Here is a 19,352-nt window from a genome sequence, read left to right as displayed (position 1 = left end):
CATCACCAACTCCCGGAGTTCACTCAAACCCCTGTCCATCGAGTCGGTGATGCCATCCAGCCATCTCATCCTCTGTCGTCCCCTTCTCCTCCTGCCCCCAATCCCTCCCAGCATCAGAGTCTTTTCCAATGAGTCAACTCTTTGCATGAGGTGGTCAAAGTACTGGAGTTTCAGCTTCAATGTCAGTCCTTCCAAAGAACACTCAGGACTGATCTCCTTTAGGATGAATGTTCTTGCATGGTTGGATCTCCTTGCATGGTTGGATCTCCTTGCATGGTTACTATGAGAAATTACTAATTTGTGTCACTGGATGAGACCCAAGTAACTGAGATAGTTATGCTATCCATGGAAATACAGAAGATAGATAGAGGAGCTGTAAGGTAACAGTGAAGGTGAGGTTGAGTCATAGCCTAGGAGCCCTTACCTTCTCACCTCTCTTCTAGACATTTCTTCTGAACTCTGAGAGCAACTAGAATTTGAGAAAAGGATTAAAGAAAAAAAAGGATATAGTTAATTTTCTTCAAAAAAAATTTCTGTTATCCAGACAGTGACAAAAAAAATCCCAGAAATGGCATTCTGCTGAGTTTACTTTTATTGAACAAGCAGTTGAACAGACAGCATTGTGATCAGGAGGCTTCCACAGCACAAACTGGTTAAGATGTCTCTGTGCCCTTAGATCACAGAATCTAGGAGGGAAGAGATGGAATAGACTGAAAGTCAATGAGTCCATTCCCCCAACAGTTCTGTATTGTTTTCTATAGTAAATAAGATGAGCTCTGAAGAATTCTTTGTATATACAGATGGTGAAGGTAGGTAATTCAGAATTGGGGTATACATTTTCCCTCATGGCTTTTACCAACTTTTGCATCATTTGACCTAGACAAGAAGATGAAGAGGTTAGATGTTAGAAACTCAGAGACATTGTAGAAATGCTGGCTATGCATGTATTATTGTAACATAGTCAAAGAAATCTGTAGATTCCTGCCTTCTGCCAAGAATACAGGATTTCAAATCACTTTCACATTTTATTTAATTGATTCAATGAGTATTTATAGAGTATCTAGTACATTTTACCTATTGAGGTGGATGCAAAAATGACCTCTGCTCTTGATTACTTGTGACCCTCATGATAATGAAAGAAGGAAGGTGTCATTCATATCTTTTCAAAAAGGAAGCAGTTGAGCTTCAGAGAAGTTCACTGACTTGCCAAGGTCTCGCATTTGGTCAGGACTTAAGTCTAATTCCTCTAACAGTTAATGCTTTACTATTATAGTTTTAGGCCATAAGCATTTAAATAGCTGTCTTCGTGCCTGACTCATCCATGCATATTCTTAAAACCAACATTTAAAACATTCAGTCGACATTTAAAGCTTTTAAGTAGTGACTGCATCTTGTCTGCTGGCACTCCCTGGGACACTAGCAGCATTCTTATTACAAACTCAAGCCTCCATTTTAGTTCTCACATGGAGCACATCAGGCTTTCTTTGATTTGGGTTGGCAACTTATGGTCTCGAATCCTTGAAAATCTTTGTCATGGAATTGAGAATAGTCATTTCTTCATCTCAAAATAGTATTGATATTTTTCTTAATATAGGAATTTCCTTCCAGTGTAGCTAATCTTTATTTCGTTCAGATAATGCCTTTTCTAGAGCCCTCGGTTTTCAGAATCTCCTGACAACTAAAGGATGGGGGCAGGTCTACAGTTGACCCAGAACTTAATTCTAATGAACTTGTGGTAAATGGCAGGATTTCTCCCAGGCTGATTTTCTTTAAAATGGGAAAGATAACGATCCCTGCTCTAAATACAGATCTACTATGAGGATGCAAAAGGAAAGAGCACAGGGAACTCTCTAAAGAGTTATATAAATCTTAGAAGTTACCATATAATGAAAAATATTTCTTAGAATATTGGGTTTTCAGTCTGTTTTTCCAGGAAAGTTGTTACTGTCGGGTCTTTTATTCATTCTTGGGATTCTAGACTCTCTTAGAGAATCATCTACTCATGAACTAGGTTCAGGCAATAAGTTTCAACCTCTGGGATTTACACCCATAATAGTTATCAGAGCAATGCTGGGCCATGACCCACCCATACCACCTTGGTGTATCCAAGATCCTTTGTTCGATCAGATAAAACCATAAGTAATATCCATTATATAACTCCAGGGGAAAGAAAACACCCTCATATGAAAGGAAGGAACTTATAAAACGTTTTGATCTTATCTCTGGCAAGATACGTCATTATTTGAATAAAAACATCTTAGTATTATTTTATGGCAAATTCCTCATAAAGTAGTTTTCATCAAGTTGTCTACGTGAGATTGCAGCAAGGCATAGTCTAAGGTGTGGTCTGTAGGACTTGCAGAAAGATTATTTTTACCTTCCTGTTTTGAGATATATGTGACCAGATGTGTTTGTAAGATGGGGAGACAGTATATTCTGGCAATAAAATGAGAAGCAAACCACTAACAGTTTCTATGTAGTAAGATAGCAAACCCCATATAGGGACTAGGGCAAAAGTTTAAAACCTCTCTTTGTACATGTGTAAAGACCCAGAGTAGATAAATGACTTTTTTAACCCAGAAGAAAAAACAGCAAAGGTCTCCTCATTTCATTCCAGTCCCCTGCCTTCCAGCTCCACTTTCCCATATCAGTGCTTACTGAGTAGTTCTTTTGAATATGGTCTCATCTAGTGTTGCTTGAGATCCTCAAATGTGGTAGAATCGTTTTTAATTCCACTATTGCCAAAGTGTTATTGCCAAATGCTTAAAAGTATTTACTAAAAATTTTCAGTAACTCAGTGAGAACTTTGGTTTACATATTTATGTGATTTGCCAAAGGTCTCATACATGAAAAACACCAAAACTCTGAACTTATACTTATCTGGTAACAACATTTTTCTCTTATTTGAAACTTCCTAATATTTTTACCCAAGTCAAATATCCTCTTGCTTGAGGAGGAGATTACTCAAATGCCATCACCAGGGACAATGTAAAACTCAATACAGTAGTTCTCTTTACCCCCGAGGTATACATTCCAAGACCCTCAGTGGATGCCTGAGACCATAGATATACTATGTGTAAACTGAATTTCATATATGTTTTTTCCTATACCTACACACCTAAGATAAAGTTTAATTTATAAGTTAGGCATAGTAAGAGATTAACAACAATAAATCTAAAACAGAACATTATGTGAATGTAGTCCCCCCTCTCTCTCTATAAATATCTTATTTTACTGTACCCACCCCTTCTGTGATGATACAATACAATGCTTGTATAATTGAGGTGATGTGAAAGAGGGAGGTTTTGTGACATAGCATTAGGCTATCACTGACTTTCTGAATACATCAGCCAGAGGATCATCTGCTTCAAGCGATCCTGTATCATCAAACTGTGATGGTGTGCATGGCTGGATGTCAGGAACTGATATCCATGGTTAGGAATCTGATAGCAAAAGGTTTTTTTGAGGAAAACTTTTGAAAGGATATTGTAGTTAGAAGTTGTTGCTCTTTCTAACTCAAAGTGTTGCTGCAAAAGTTGCAATCCTTTGGTGATCATATGGGTGACTTTAATGCTGGCTTCCATTCAAGGATTGTACTCGATGCTGCTGCTGCTAAGTCGCTTCAGTCGTGTCTGACTCTGTGCAGGCCCATAGACAGCAGCCCACCATTATATTCCATAATTTTGCCTTAATGTTTGTGCAGCTTGAAACACTGGCAAAGTTTGCTAATGTTTACATTGCTGGTTCTGCTTCAGTTTCTTCTTTGTCTTCCTCTCCCTCTGTGGATGACTCAGTAAGTTCTTCTAGCTCCTCATTCTTGGATACTTGTCAATGGCCTTCAATATGTTATTCCACTTCATCAAGCATGACAGAATATCCTTCTCCATCAACTTGTCTTCTCCTGTGAATGAATTTGCTAACTTCTCCATCAATCCCCAGGAAGCCTTTAAAATAATTCACAACTTCACTCCATTCATTTTTCCAGCAAGCATTTACACTTTCTGGTTCTAATTTATCCATTGTAGCTTTGAGGAATGTTACTGTGTCAGCAATAGTGAGCGATTTCCAGTAGTGTTTTTTGTCCAAATGAAGGTCTGCATCAATTGCTGATCAAATGTAATTAAACACCAGGCAGGTGTATGTGACTTTGACAAATTGAACAATGCTCTGATCAAGGGACTGAAGCAATGAGATTGTATTTAGAGGCAAAAATACAACCTCAGTGTTTTTATTTTCATAGCAGATAGATTCAGGATGTCTAAGGGCATTGTCTTTTATTAGTAGTACTTTAAATCCCAAACTTTCCTCTTCCAAATATGTTTCACTTCTGGGATGGAGCACTGGTGGTACTATTCCATAAATAAGATGACTGTCCCCCACGCTTTCTGATTTTGTTACCAGAACATGGGCAGTTAATATTTGTTCTTCAGAGCAGGTGGGTTATTTGCTCTTCACACTTTGCCGGCCTTAATCCCCTGTGGCATTACTACGTAGTAACAGAGTTAATCTATCCTTCCCTGCTTTTATGACTTGGTGTCTCCTTTGTGCTTCTGTAAATGCAGGTTCTATTGGATATCTTCTTTCAGAGGAGCCCAGTCTCATTGTAATTGAAGATGTGCTTTGAAGGATAGTCTTTCTCTTTAATCAACCTTTCAACTCTGCTAGAAATGTGGCAGCAGCTTCTTCATGGCAGATGCATCCACTCCACTCATTTTTATATTTTTCAGTCCATACCTATTCCTGAATCTGTGTAACCATACTTTATTATAGTAAATGGCTTGGTGTCACTAATTTCAGGGGATTCCTTACTGAAATCTCATTATAGTCTTAATGCTTTTTGGCCAAACACCTTGTCACCAGTCAGAACTCATTTGCTGTTCATGTCTTCCATCCAATAAATATAATGCCTTTTCCATCTTAACTAAGCACTTATCACATAATATGTCTTTAACTTTTGCCATTTGAGATGAAGCAGCAAAACTAAAATAAATTTCTTTCTCCTTCTTCACAATTTCATGGATAGAAGATTCATTTTTACAAAAGACCTGAGCAACCTCAGCACATGATTTTTTTCTTTCCTTAATAAGTTGAGAACTTCCACTTTGCACATAAAGGAACTTTTTGGCTTCTCTTTGGCATATACGAATTGCCCGTGTCACTACCCTTGCACTCTAAGGGGCATTATTTAGCAAAATAAGGGTCTCTGGAACAAAAGATGGTAATATCACAAGAGTTCATCTGATAACCTAGATAGCTACTAAGTGACTAGGAGATGGGATGTGCTGGACAAAGGATGATTTACCTCCTGGGTGAGATGGAGCAGGACGGTGCAGGATTTCATCATGCTACTCAGAACAGCAAATGATTTAAAACTTATGAATTATGTATTTTTGGAGTTTCCCATTTAGTATTTGTGAACTTTGGGTAACTAAAACTATGGAAAACAAAACCTCGAATAAGGTGAGATTACCGTAGGGTGTGTCAAAACATCCTTCAGTTCAGTCGCTTAGTCATGTCTAACTCTTTGCGACCCCATGGACTGCAGCACTCCAGGCTTCCCTGTCCATCACCAACTCCCAGAGCTTGCTCAAACTCATTTCCATCGAGTCGGTGGTGCCATCCAACCATCTCATCCTCTTTTCCTTCTGCCTTCAATCTTTCCCAGCATCAGAGTCAGGTGGCCAAAGTCCTGGAGTTTCAGCTTCAGCATCAGTCTTTCCAGTGAATATCCAGGATTGACTTCCTTTAGGATGGACTGGTTGGATCTCCTTGCAGTCCAAGGGACTCTCAAGCATCTTCTCCAGCACCACAGTTCGAAAGTATCAATTCTTCTGTGCTCACTTTTCTTTATGGCCCAACTCTGACATCCATACATGACTACTGGAAAAACCATAGCTTTGACTAGATGGACCTTTGTTGACAAAGTAATGTCTTTGCTTTTTAATATGCTGTCTAGGTTGGTCATAGCTTTTCTTCCAAGGAGCAAGGGTCTTTTAATTTTATGGCTACAGTCACCATCTGCAGTGATTTTGGAGCCCAAGAAAATAAAGGTTGTCACTGTTTCCATTGTTTCCCCATCTATTTGCCATGAAGTGATGGGACCAGATGCCATGATCTTAATTTTCTGAATGTTGAGTTTCAAACCAGATTTTTCACTTTACTCTCTCACTTTCATCAAGAGGCTTTTCAGTTCCTCTTCGCTTTCTGCCATAAGGGTGGTGTCATCTGCATATCTGAGGTTATCAGTATTTCTCCTGGCAATCTTGATTCCAGAAGATTCCAAAGTTGATTCCAGAAACTTCCTTATAGGGACTTAAATGAAAAGGTCAATTTTTCATGTTGGGGAACAGTTTAATGCAAAGTACAAGGATAGAAAGTTTAAGTCTGCTTCTATCCCTGTCTGGCCTCTGTATCATAGTCCACAGAAAATAAAAGCTACTCTAAAGAAGTGTTGGTGACATTATGTACATTGCTCATAAACAGTCTGTTATCAATCCCAGTAAACTATAAACATTTAGAAATGTTAACTACTATATTTTAAATCCCACACATTTCAGTAATTAATTATCTTCACAATGAAGATAATTCTGGGGTTACGTGACCTACTATCATCTCCCTGGCCAGAGAAACATCCATCACTTAATACGAGAGAACAGCAGCCGAACCACCTGGGTCTAAGACTGTGATTCTGAACGCCAGAGTACTCACGTCAAGAGGTGTTGTTTCTTCGATGCTGTTCTCCTCACACCTTCCTTTACTGCGTATGTGTGTATTCGTTTGGCGTATTCTAAAACAGAACAGGAAGTTTCAAAGCTGGGAAAACTCAGCTTTAATGAAAACAAAACAAAATACAATCAAGCATCAATATGAATGACATTTGGGCATCAAATCAAAACTGAAATCAGGGGTAGGAACTGGTATCCATTTCCTAGTAGGCATCATTCAGGTTTATTCTCCCTCTTCTGATTTAGCTCCAGATTTATGCCCCAGGCCTGGATCTGTTTCATCATATGTCATTCTCCTATACACTATATATTCATGGAATTGTTGAATGTTAGAAATAAACATCATCTAACACAAAAGCCATTATTTTATAGATGAGAAAACTGGATCCCAGAGAGGAGTTTGACTTTATTTGATATCTATAATGTGACTTGGGGATTATAAAATAGGACACATTTTACAAAATAAGTTTTACATAAATATATATAAATTATGTATATATGTTATAAAACATAACTATATGGTCATCGTGAATTTTATACTTGGAAAGAATCTTAAGATATATGAATTTTAATGCCTTTCTCATAAGAAATATTATATAGCAAACATCTACTTGTCTGCTTTGGTGATAGGAGACTAACTGTCTATCAGGACAGTTCATCTAGTCTTTGAACATTGCAAAAATTGAAATTTCTTCCCTCTAGCTTCTTCTAAGACCTCAGAAACCAGTAATGTTCCATCTTGCCTGGGACAGCCTAAATCTTCTCTTTATAACATGTGTTCTCAGTTCTTGAGCTAAACAATCCATCTTGAGACATCCTTTATCAGTATTTTTATCATGGGCATTTCTGTAATTTCTAAAGTTCCTTTGAATAAAGTATAACTTATAGGTTTAAACAGTTAATGGAATGTTTGTAGAGCATTGCTTGGATAATTTAGGGCCTGGTATTTACAGTAAAGAGAAATTGAAGGATTTCTGGGAGAGAATAAGACACATGTTGTAACAGATTCATGAATGGTTTTATTCATTTCTTAAATGTTTAAGACATTTAAGAATTAAGATTCCTTAGTTATTAAAACTGTGTGATATCCATAGATGGACTTCAAGAGATTTATGTGCCCACAGATATTCTGCATACAGATTTTTAATGTTTCATCATTCTTTCTTTTGTAGAAAGAGATGACTTTCTCCATATTATCAAAGGAATCTTTGATCCCCTTTTGTTTACCTTTGATATAACAGTATTGTAGTAGACAGAAAAGCAAACTGTATTTAAACCCAAATCAACAAGGTTACAATCCGGTCTGTTCTATTTCCAAAACGTTGTCATTTTAAACAGATTACCTGGACTCTCTGAGCCTCAGATTAACCTTCTGTACAATGAAAATAATACCGCTCTATAGTAAGTAGTGAGGTCAGTGAAACTGAGAATATTAAAGTGTCTTACTTACAGATATAACACATAAAGGACTCATATTCAAGTTTTAGTCTACATATATGAACTGTAGAATGTTTTTTTTTTCTTTCATGAGTTAGTTGATTTTAAAGAAATAAATGTAAATTCAAATATCTTTCCAGAATTGAAAAGGAGGATATCAGGCCCATCTTCATATTCTGGGTCTTGTTTATGGTATTCTAAGAAGGACAGGATGAACATTCAGGGACTGCATGTTCCTGAGGTGGGATGTGGTAGAAAAGGCAAGATTTGCCACCATGCCCTTTTTTAAAGCTGGTGTAATGCAGGCTGGAAACACGTGGAGAATGAAGGGAAATCTGTGACTAGAAGCTAGTCATAAGGTTATTAGAGATTAGAGCCTGGGCTGACTCTGTACAGCAATGATTCTCAACTTTTTTCTCTTTACATAAAGTATAGCTGATGTTCACACTCCCATGAGTGAACATGGGCTTAGAGAGATTTTCTCTAGTTACGTTGTAACCCCACCACTTTTCCCTTTCTCTTCCACTCAGTAAAGTATATGAACAATTTTATTAAAGGCATACCCATAGATATTCTCTATTTTATGCATGAACAGGATCACTCACATCTGAATTTTAAACTTCTACGATGAGGTGCAGTACCTTGCATTCATATCAGTACTCTACTGTGGGTCAACACTGTCTTCAAGAACCTCTACACTAGAAGATGGACTCGTATACGTACAGATTTTCATGGCAGAGCATGCAGGGATTGTTGTATGTCTGGCCGTCATCACCACAGACAGGCTGTAAATTCTTTGGACAAAGGTAACCCATCCTGGGTAATATTCGGTAGTGTTTGCACATCTCAGAATTCTGAACAAACAAAACATAAAGTAGATTTGCTCAATGGCACTTAAGAGATACGGACTTGGTGAAAACCTCTTGATTTCCTCAATCATGTGTGACTAAACAGTAAAGGAAGTGTAACATAGGTTATACAAACTCATATATTCATTTCCCATCACTGTTAGGTAACCTGGATTTAGTTTCTTTTTTACTAAGGAAGTAGCCAAACCAAGATACAAGGAAGAACAAAGCAATTAGAAAGCAGACATCCTTGGTAGGATGTGCTGTGCTTTGGAGAAGGCAATGGCACCCCACTCCAATACTTTGCCTGGAAAACCCCATGGACAGAGGAGCCTGGTGGGCTGCTGTCTATGGGGTCACATAGAGTCGGACACGACTGAAGCGACTTAGCAGCAACAGCAGCAGCAGTGCTGTGCTTAGTCACTCAGTCATGTCTGACTCTTTGCAACCTCCTGTACTGTAGCCCGCCAGGCTCCTCTGTCCATGGGGATTCTCCAGGCAAGAATATTGGAGTGGGTTGCCATGCCCTCCTCCAGGGAAATCTTCCCAACCCAGGGGTAGAACCCAGGTCTCCGGGTTTCCCGCATTGCAGGTGGATTCTTTACCATCCGAGCCACCTAGGCACAGATAAACTGAGGTATGGGAGAAAACTCCCATACAGAAAATAATACCTTTTTTTTTTTTTGTCCTTTTAAATGAAGACATTGGTTATATACAATCTAGAAAGACTCAAAATAAATGCTAGGTAATCACATGGAGTTTTGAGTTCCAGCTCTGCCACTAACTAAAGTGAGTGATTTACTTGACTTCTTTGAGCCTTAGCTTCTCATCTGAAAAACATGAATAATAATAGCTCTTGCCTCATATTGTTGTTTTAGGGAATCAAATCAGATAATGTAGTTATATGCATACATAATACAGTGTTTGGCACATACTAAGTGCTCAATATATGATAGTTGTTAGTTTCCTAAGGTAAAACATACATAACTTTTTCATGTAGAAAAAGGAACATATTTGTTCTTAGTAGTTTTTTGGAATTGTGAGTTTCATGATGATGATAATAAATTTATTAATCTTAAAGGAAGCAGGAAAAAGGAAAAAACACAGAAATTTTAAAAATAGGATTATGGAAGACAAATTCAGTGGTGTCAAAAATTACATTAAGTATTAGCAGGACTAACTACTCCAGATAAAGAACAGAGACTCTTAGTCTGGAGAAACAAAATGACTCAACTTATAATATTTAAAAGAAGTATACTTTATATTTCAACTAATAGGGTGAACATGAAAGGATGGAAAATAGATATGTACAAACACTCATCACACAAAAGGTGATATATCTATATTAATATCACACAAAGTAGAATTTAGGATAAGAACTAATGTCAGAGATAAAGAAGAGGATTTCTAATTATAAAATAATAGATTCCATAATTAACAATCTCAAACATTTATGTACCTACAGTAGAGTCTTAAGATAATGAGGCAAAATTAGCTGAAAGGAGAAAAAGGCAAATTTATCAAACTTTATGTTTATATTTAACACTTCTTTTTGTCATTAATACCACAGACACAAACATAAAAATATGTATTTGAAAAACAATATAATCAGCTTGACCTCAATGATATTTGTAGATCTCTATATCCAACAACTGCAGACTACACATTCTTCTTAAGTAGACATGAAATTGTTGCCCAAATAGACCACATTCTGGGCCATTAAGCCAGTATTGATAAATTTGAAAACTGAAGTCATAAAATGCAAGTTTTAGGATCACAGTGAAATAATATTAGTAATATATATGATAGCTATGAAGCTACTAGGCATTTAGAAGTTATGCAACATACTTCTAAATAAATTATGACTCTAAAGTAGTCATAATGGAATACAGAAATGTTTTGAACTGAATGATAATGAAAATAAAAAATACTCAGTAGTTAATTCAGTGATTTGAAGGAAAGTTTTAGGTAGATACATAAATAGAAAAAAATCTTAAAATCAATCTAAACCTCCATTTCAAGAAGCTAGCAAATAATAGGCAAAATAAGCTCGAAGAAAATAGAAGAAAATGAATAAATTTATGAAATAGAAAACAGAAGGCCAAATGGTTGTTTGAAAAGATTAATAAATTGATAAACTATTTGCAAAATTGACAAAAGTCAAGAAACACACATTACCAATATTAAAAGTGGTGCCTTATATATAGATATTAAAAGGATAATGTGAAAATGTTATGAATAACTGAATGTCAATAAATTTGACAACTTAATAAATTCCTTGAAAACTAATTTCTGAAACAGACACTGAGTAGATATTTAATAGTAGTATAGTTTTTGCCTGGAGAATCCCAGGGACGGCAGAGCCTGGTGGGCTGCCATCTCTGGGGTCGCACAGAGTCAGACACGACTGAAGCGACTTAGCAGTAGCAGCATATCTATTGATAATCATTCCAGAGGTGTAAAGAAGTATTTGCTAATTTGTATTCTAAAACAATTCAAACATCTAAAGGGACTGCTTTAGATTGAGGTGAATTCCATGTCAATAAAGATATTCAGGGAGAGTTTAAACAAGCACCTTCTGTAAGTCACTGGCAAAGGTAGGACTGAACCAAGTATATCCTTAATGTTTTCCAGGTATCTGCCACTCCAAAGTTGAAAACTACCAAAATAAAGAGTGATAAAGAAGCAACAAGCAGAATTATGCCTTTTTTTCTTACATAGTACATCAACTCTGAACAAATTATCCACCTTCAAAATAGACCTAGGATTCAGCTACTTCTTACGACCTCCACTACTACCACCATAAACCAGCCTCTCTGGTTAGTGCTGGGGCTAACTAGCTGTCCAGCTTTTGCTCTTGCCTTCCTGCAGTGTATTTTCAATACAGCAGGTGCAGTATCCTTTTAAAACATAGATCATGTTACTCCTCTTTTCAAAACCTTCATTCAGACTAGTAGACAACATCCTTTAAATGGTCTACACAACCTTACATAACAGGCCTCCTGTTATTGGAATGATATCTTCCTGTATAACTCCTACTGAGGTCACTCTGTGTCAGCTGTACTGGGCTTCTTGCTGTACTGTAAGCCCTGTCTCAAGTCTTTGCTGTTCCTCTTCCTGGAATGTTCTTCCCTCACTTACATGTATGGAATTAATCTCCCTAGGAGGTGCAAATGGCACCTTCTCAGGGAGCTCTTTTCTGTACAAGATACTTAAAATTGTATCTCAGCATTTACTATGTCATTTTTCTATTGAGTCACATCGCCTGTGATCTATTGTAGAGAGTTCTGTCTATTTTGTTTACGGCTATTGTTCTCATAAGGCTTCTCCGGTGGCTCAGTGGTGAAGAATCCGCCTGCCCGTGCAGGAGCCTCAGGTTCAATCCCTGGGTCAAGAAGATCCTCTAGAGAAGGAAATGGCTACCCCCTCTAGTATTTTTTCCTGGAAATTGCATAGACAGAAGAGCCTGGCGGGCTACAGTCCATGGGTTGCAAAAGAGTGGGACACAACTTAGCGACTAAACCACCAGCACCACCATTTTAATCATACACATAGTAATGCTTGGAAAATAACAAGTGTTCAATAATTATTTGTAGCCTGCATAAATGGTGGCTAAATGACAAACTGAATAAAGAATGTTGTTCTCTTCTCCAAGAGAAAGCTCAGCTCAAAACCAAGTTACACAGGAATAAGCACGATGGGATTTCTGGTCTGCTGGTGATACATTATTTCTTGACCTACGTGTCAATATCACAGATGTGATCACTTTGTAATATTTAGTTGTATACTTATGATAGGTACACTTTTTCTTTATGACTATTATACTGCAGTAAAATGTTAAATAACAGATTTTATTATGATAGCCAAGATACACACACACAAACACACATAGAAACAATAGGATATTATTCAGACAGGAGAAAGAAGAAAATCCTTCCTTTAATGACAACTTGGATGAACCCTAAGGATGCTATGCTAAGTTAAATAAGTCAGACAAAGAAAGACAAATACTGTACAATAAAGCCAATAGCATAGAGACAGGGAATAGAATGGTGATTACTAGAGGATTGGAGAAAATAAGGAGACATTGGTCATAGGATATAAATTTTTAGATACAATTTATGGCAGTCTAATATATGGTGTGATGATTATAGGCAATCAGTTCAGTCCAGTCGCTCAGTCGTGTCCTATGGACTGCAGCATGCAGGGCCTCCCTGTCAATCATCATCTCCCAGAGTTTACTCAAACTCATGTCCATTGAGTTGGTGATGCCATCAAACCATCTCATCCTCTGTCGTCCCCTTCTCCTCTCACCCTCAATCTTACCCAGCATCAGGGTCTTTTCTAATAAGTCAGCTCTTCACATCAGGTGGCCAAAGTATTGCACTTTCAGCTTCAACATAAGTCCTTCCAACGAACATTCAGGACTGTTTTCCTTTAGGATGGACTGGTTGGATCTCCTTGTAGTCCAAGGGACTCTCAAGATCTTCTCCAACACCACAGTTCAAAAGCATCAATTCTTCGGCGCTCAGCTTTCTTTATAGTCCAACTCTCACATCCATACATGACTCACATACATACATGACTATGGAAAAACTCACATACATACATGACTATGAAAAAACATGACTATGTTTTTTTTTTTAGGAAAGATGAATATTTATTATACAAATATTGAAATCTATACATTCTTAGCTGATGATATATATTTAGTTAAAAAGTCTTTTACTTTGGATATATGCATCATCTCCTTCATTGTGGTGTCTCTGCTTCTCAACTGTATTAATCCATTCTCCAAAGTAGCTTCAGTAATCAACACTGTGAAGAGGATACTCATTTCATCATATTTTGAATAACGTTGTTCCAGTGAAGACTGCACAGTTTCCAGATAACCAGGCCACACAGAAATTCCATTCTCCAGTAATTCATTAAACAGCCCTTGACAAACCTGTCTTAGTTCCACTGTTGGGCCTCGTCCCACATCCAAAGCAGCTTTAATAGGCCAAGCAAGGGTGAAGTTTAAGCACCTTTCTATGAAGATCTTTCTTTCTTGTAAAGGAGTTCTCTGTTAGCTGGAAAGAATCATAGAGGTAGGCCAGCATGCCTCGGTCTAGATCTCCATTTATAGATAAAACAGAAGGAACCACATTTTTCCGCCCGTCTCGGCCGTGTACTTGAGCCACACTTCCAGGATACATGTGTAAAAGTTCATGATCTCCTAGGTTCCACAGGGTTTCTATTGGCTCCTTTCCCCAGGGGGAATTGTAGTAAAGTCTGTTTCCTTTTCGGCCTGCTTCATCCTGACAATCTCCACTGCTGAAGTCAGATGGACTCATAGCAAACTTTCTCCACCATAGGAGTCGATGATGTAACCAGAAATCAAGCCACTGGCTTGCAGTTCTTGCTGAAGTAAACCATACCAGAGAAGCTTCAGTCTTTTCACAGATTCTTTTAACACCATCAGGTGTCTGCTTAGTATCAGAAACAGGGTGAAAACACGCTCCAATCTGAGCAAGGCCAAAAGGTAGCCTCTTGTTTACCAGATCCAGGTAACTAACCAGATCCAGGTAACTAACCATAGCCTTGACTAGATGGACCTTTGTTGGCAAAGTAATGTCTCTGCTTTTTAATATGCTGTCTAGGCTGGTCATAACTTTTCTTCCAAGGAGTAAGTGCCTTTTTATTTCATGGGTGCAGTCACCATCTGCAGTGATTTGGGAGACTAAAAAAATAAAATCAGCCACTGTTTCCACTGTTTCCCCATCTATTTGCCATGAAGTGATGGGAACAGATACCATGATCTTAGTTTTCTAAATGTTGAACTTTAAGCCAATTTTTTCACTCTCCTCTTTCACTTTCATCAAGAGACTCTTTAGTTCTTCTTCGCTTTCTGTCATAAGGGTGGTGTCATCTGCATATCTGAGGTTATTGATATTTCTCCCGGCAATCTTGATTCCAGCTTGTGCTTCTTCCAGCCCAGCGTTTCTCATGATGTACTCTGTATATAATTTAAATAAGCATGGTGACAATATATAGCCTTGATGTACTTCTTTCCTATTTGGAGCCAGTCTGTTATTCCATGTCCAGTTCTAACTGTTGCTTCCTGACCTGCATACAGATTTCTCGAGAGGCAAGTCAGGTGGTCTGGTATTCCCATCTCTTTCAGAATATTCCAGTTTATTGTGATCCACACAGTCAAAGGCTTTGGCATAGTCAATAAAGCAGAAGTAGATGTTTTTCTGGAACTCTCTTGCTTTTTCAATGATCCAGGGGATGTTGGCAATTTGATCTCTGGTTCCTCTGCGTTTTCTAAAACAAGCTTGAACATGTGGAAGTTCACAGTTCACGTATTATTGAAGCCTGGCTTGGAGAATTTTGAGGATTACTTTACTAGCATGTGAGATGAGTGCAATTGTGCAGTAGTTTGAGCATTCTTTGGCATTGCCTTCTTTAGGGATTGGAATGAAATCTGACCTTTTCCAGTCCTGTAGCCACTGCTGAGCTTTCTAAATTTGCTGCCATATTGAGTGTAGCACTTTCACAACATCATCTTTTATGATTTGAAATAGCTCAACTGGAATTCTGTCACCTCCACTAGCTTTGTTCATAGCGATGCTTACTAAGGCCCACTTGACTTCACATTCCAGGATGTCTGCCTCAAGGTGAGTGATCACACCATCATGATTATCTGGGTCATGAAGATTTTTCTACAGTTCTTCTGTGTATTCTTGCCACCTCTTCTTAATGTCTTCTGCTTCTGTTAGGCCCATACCATTTCTGTCCTTTATTGAGCCCATCTTTGCCTGAAATATTCCCTTGGTATTTCTAATTTTCTTGAAGAGATCTCTAGTCTTTCCCATTCTATGGTTTTCCTCTATTTCTTTGCATTGATCACTGAGGAAGGCTTTCTTATCTCTCCTTGCTATTCTTTGGAACTCTGCATTCAAATGGGTATATCTTTCCTTTTCTCCTTTCCTTTTTGCTTCTCTTCTTTTCACAGCTTTTGGTAAGGCCTCCTCAGACAGCCATTTTGCTTTTTTGCATTTCTTTTTTTGGGGGGATGATCTTGCTCCCTGTCTCCTGTACAATGTCATGAGCCTCTGTCCATCAGATCTAGTCCCTTAAATCTATTTCTCACTTCCACTGTATAATCGTTAGGGATTTGATTTAGGTTATACCTGAATGGTCTAGTGGTTTTCCCTACTTTCCTCAATTTAAGTCTTAATTTGGCAATAAGGAGTTCATGATCTGAGCCACAGTCAGAGCTCCTGGTCTTGTTTTTGCTGACTGTATAGAGCTTCTCCATCTTTGGCTGCAAAGAATATAATCAATCTGATTTTGGTGTTGACCATCTGGTGATATCCATGTGTAGAGTCTTCTCTTGTATTTTTGGAAGAGGGTGTTTGATATGACCAGTGCTTTCTCTTGGTAGAACTCTATTAGCATTTGTCTGGCTTCATTCTATACTCCAAAGCCAAATTTGCCTGTTACTCCAGGTTTTCTTGACTTCCTACTTTTGCATTCCAGTACCCTATAATGAAAAGGACATCTTTTGGGGTGTTAATTTTAGAAGGTCTTGTAGGTCTTCATAGATCTGTTCAACTTCAGCTTCTTCAGCATTACTGGTTGGGGCATAGACTTGGATTACCATGATATTGAATGGTTTGCCTTGGAAACGAACAGGAAAACTATAGGAAATAGTAATGTGTAATATACTCAGAGTCTGTGAGTAGACTTCAAATATTCTCACCACAAAAAAGAAATGGTAATTATATGAGGTGATGGAGATGTTAGCTAACACTATAGTGGTAATGATTTTGTAATGTCTTATTTTATAATAAGTCTATCAAATCAATATGTTGTACACAAGTTTACATATGTTACAGGTCAACACATATACAGTAAGGGCTTTGCAATGGCTCAGCAGGTAAAGAATCTCCCTGCAATGCAGGACATGTGGGTTTGATCCCTGGGTCAGGAAGATCCCCTAGAGAAGGGAAAGGCTACCCACTCCAGTATTCTGGCCTGGAGAATTCCATGGACAGAGGAGCCTGGCAGACTACAGTCCAAAGGGTCACAAACAGTCGGATACAACTGAGCAATTAAGCACACACACACACATAACACAGTAAAGCTGGGGAGAAAGGAGCAGATTTTGTGGCTAGCACTTCTCCATGCTTAGGGATCCCTAGTTTGATTTACTAGAAATTTGTAATTAGTATTTTGTTAGGGTAACTTATCTGTTATTATACTTGATTTGGGAAAATAATTAGATAAAATTCATGTTTGATACCTTTCTTTCTTCTTTTTTGGGTCATCAGACTAGGTGCTAAAGTCTCCCTTCTAGGGACCAATTTGAGATTGCCCTTTGTGAATGAATATACTTCATGCTCATATCTTCTTCTTTCTACTCCTGACCTTGACAAAGCTCTAAAAAAGCAATCCCAAATAGGGTCAGTGTAAATATGTAAATATAAGTATGTCATTTAACACTTCTTATAAATGTATAATAAGTATAAATATGTTCAGCATAAATTTCAGTTTATTGGGAAAAGGACTAGGTTTGGAGGGGGAGTAGGAAGTGGGTGAGGAGCCTTTCTGGTCTGCTGAAATTATAGGGTTGAGACTCCTAACTACTTATTTGACTGCATGTGCCAGAAGTTACATGCATTGTACACCCACTTTTTAAAATTTCAAAATAAATTCATTTAGAACAAGACTAATAATCTCAAGGAGCACAGAATAATGCACCAGTGAGTAATCTTGAGACTCTTACTAAGCATGAACTGCACGGATTCCTTGGAAGGACTTGAGGCTGTACTGAATCAGTCTTCCTAGGCCTTTACATGAAATGAGGCTTATGGAGGGCAAGGGGCAACAGCGCTGCCTGCCCCCAGAATAGGTGAACTAAGTTAATAAGTAACTTTTTAGAAACAGCAGTTCTTACCAGAGAAGAAATGGAAGACTCTGAGCTGTCTTCCTCTTCAGAAGATCTAAAGTGGGATGGTTTTTCTTCAAGTCTTATCCTGTCCAAAGCTTCTTTTTCACTAGAAAAGAAGACAAAAGTAAATTTGCGTCCACAAAGACTGGCTCCTGTAATTTCTAGTTGGAAGTTAAACATTTCTAATAAAATACGATGGAACCACAGAACATTGAATGAGAAAGTGTCCAGGAAGACATGTTAAGAAAAGCACACAGCTGGGAACTGGCTTGGCACTCCCTTCACTTAACAGATGTGTGATCTTGGACAAGTTGTTTAGAGTATTCCTTTCTCCAGGGGATCTTCGCGACCCAGGGATCAAACCTGGGTCTCCTGCATTGCAGGCGGAGTCGTTACCATCTGAGCCACCAGGGAAGTCCCATAAAAAGATGATAGTTCTGGTAATTCCTTCCTCAAGGAATGTACTATGAGGAGCTAATATATACATATATATATATTATATATATATATAATATATTTAACTATTTTGTTCATAGTGTTTTTTTCAGAACCATCATCATCCATCATGTTCATAGGTCCCCAAATATAGTTGTTCATCAGAATAAACTAGAAACTCTTTCTAAAAAACAAATTCCTTAGCCTTGGAGACTCTAACTTATCTTGAAGGACTAATCTGTGTGTGTGTGTGTGTGTTTAAGACCTCTCTTAAGTGTGATCTAGTTGTAGAACAGATTTGGAATAATTTGTTGTAACTATGATACTGAGGGTTGGAAACTTTTTTTAAGTGACATAGCTAGTAAATATGATTAGAACTTCCATCTGGATTTCCTGTCTTCAAGTCCAACTGTTCTTTCTCCTGTACTGGGTGTTGTCAACTTAAAAGCATTGCATCTAAAGACTTGGTTTAAAGCCTGCATGGATTCATGAGCACATGAGTATTTAATCAACAGTCTCTAAAAATGCAGTCCCCGCACTAGCTGAAGGGGGTACAGGATCCTATTACTCACAAGATGCTTCTGCACATGTAGCACTTGTTTTTGTATAACTTTCCATCAGCACCAAGCACAGGGTCGTTCTCTCTAGTGCACATGAGCTCATCATTCCTCACATGCTGCCGAAAGTTACTGCACTCATCCTAGAAAATAAGAAAAGGGAAGTGGGCATGGCTTTTTCCCTTTGTGCCTTGGTTACTTTCTTAAACTTGGTTTTAGGAATTCCTCTCTTGGCTCTGGTCTCAGACTCACTGCACTTATCCTGGCAATGGAGGCCAAGGAACGCCCAGACTCTCTAAACTTCCCGTCCTCCGCTTCATTCCGAACCTCTCTGCACTGGTCCTGGAAATACAGGGAAACATAAAACAATACTTGAAAGACCTCCTGGTCTTGCTCGCCCTTTCCATCA

The 19,352-nt window shown here is 38.1% G+C and overlaps 1 protein-coding gene, 1 long non-coding RNA gene and 1 pseudogene across 25 annotated transcripts in view; 1 reads left to right on the top strand and 2 right to left on the bottom strand.

The window, feature by feature from the left end:
- SPINK5 (serine peptidase inhibitor Kazal type 5) overlaps positions 1-19,352 on the bottom strand; it is an 86,914-nt gene that overhangs the window by 2,267 nt on the left and 65,295 nt on the right. For 6 of the 20 annotated variants that reach the window (XM_086412249.1, XM_086412250.1, XM_086412253.1 and 3 more), the window contains 5 exons: positions 18,959-19,086; positions 17,958-18,057; positions 8,886-9,016; positions 6,709-6,787; positions 425-469 (listed from right to left, as the gene is read on the bottom strand). In XM_086412249.1, the coding sequence (XP_086268375.1) occupies positions 440-469; positions 6,709-6,787; positions 8,886-9,016; positions 17,958-18,057; positions 18,959-19,086 (468 nt within the window). In that variant the 3' untranslated portion in view covers positions 425-439. Of the gene's footprint in view, positions 1-424; positions 470-574; positions 877-6,708; positions 6,788-8,885; positions 9,017-17,957; positions 18,058-18,958; positions 19,087-19,195; positions 19,286-19,352 lie in introns of those variants that run through there. The other 14 variants (XM_086412241.1, XM_086412242.1, XM_086412244.1 and 11 more) reach the window with 7 other exon arrangements.
- The window catches only part of LOC147369625 (uncharacterized), a 151,551-nt gene that overhangs the window by 130,846 nt on the left and 1,353 nt on the right, over positions 1-19,352 (top strand). The window lies entirely within an intron of this gene.
- On the bottom strand, positions 13,645-14,952 carry LOC147369626 (DNA polymerase subunit gamma-2 pseudogene; annotated as a pseudogene). Its single transcript, XR_015167650.1, has one exon. The product of XR_015167650.1 is annotated as a DNA polymerase subunit gamma-2 pseudogene (transcript).

This window comes from Bos grunniens, chromosome 7 (assembly GCF_055505025.1).
Source record: "Bos grunniens cultivar Pamir isolate PY7600 chromosome 7, Bosgru_T2T1.0, whole genome shotgun sequence".
In the NCBI taxonomy this organism is placed as follows: Eukaryota; Metazoa; Chordata; class Mammalia; order Artiodactyla; family Bovidae; genus Bos; species Bos grunniens.
The sequence above is the reverse complement of the archived record's forward strand: the minus strand, read 5'-3'. Positions and strand labels throughout refer to the sequence as shown.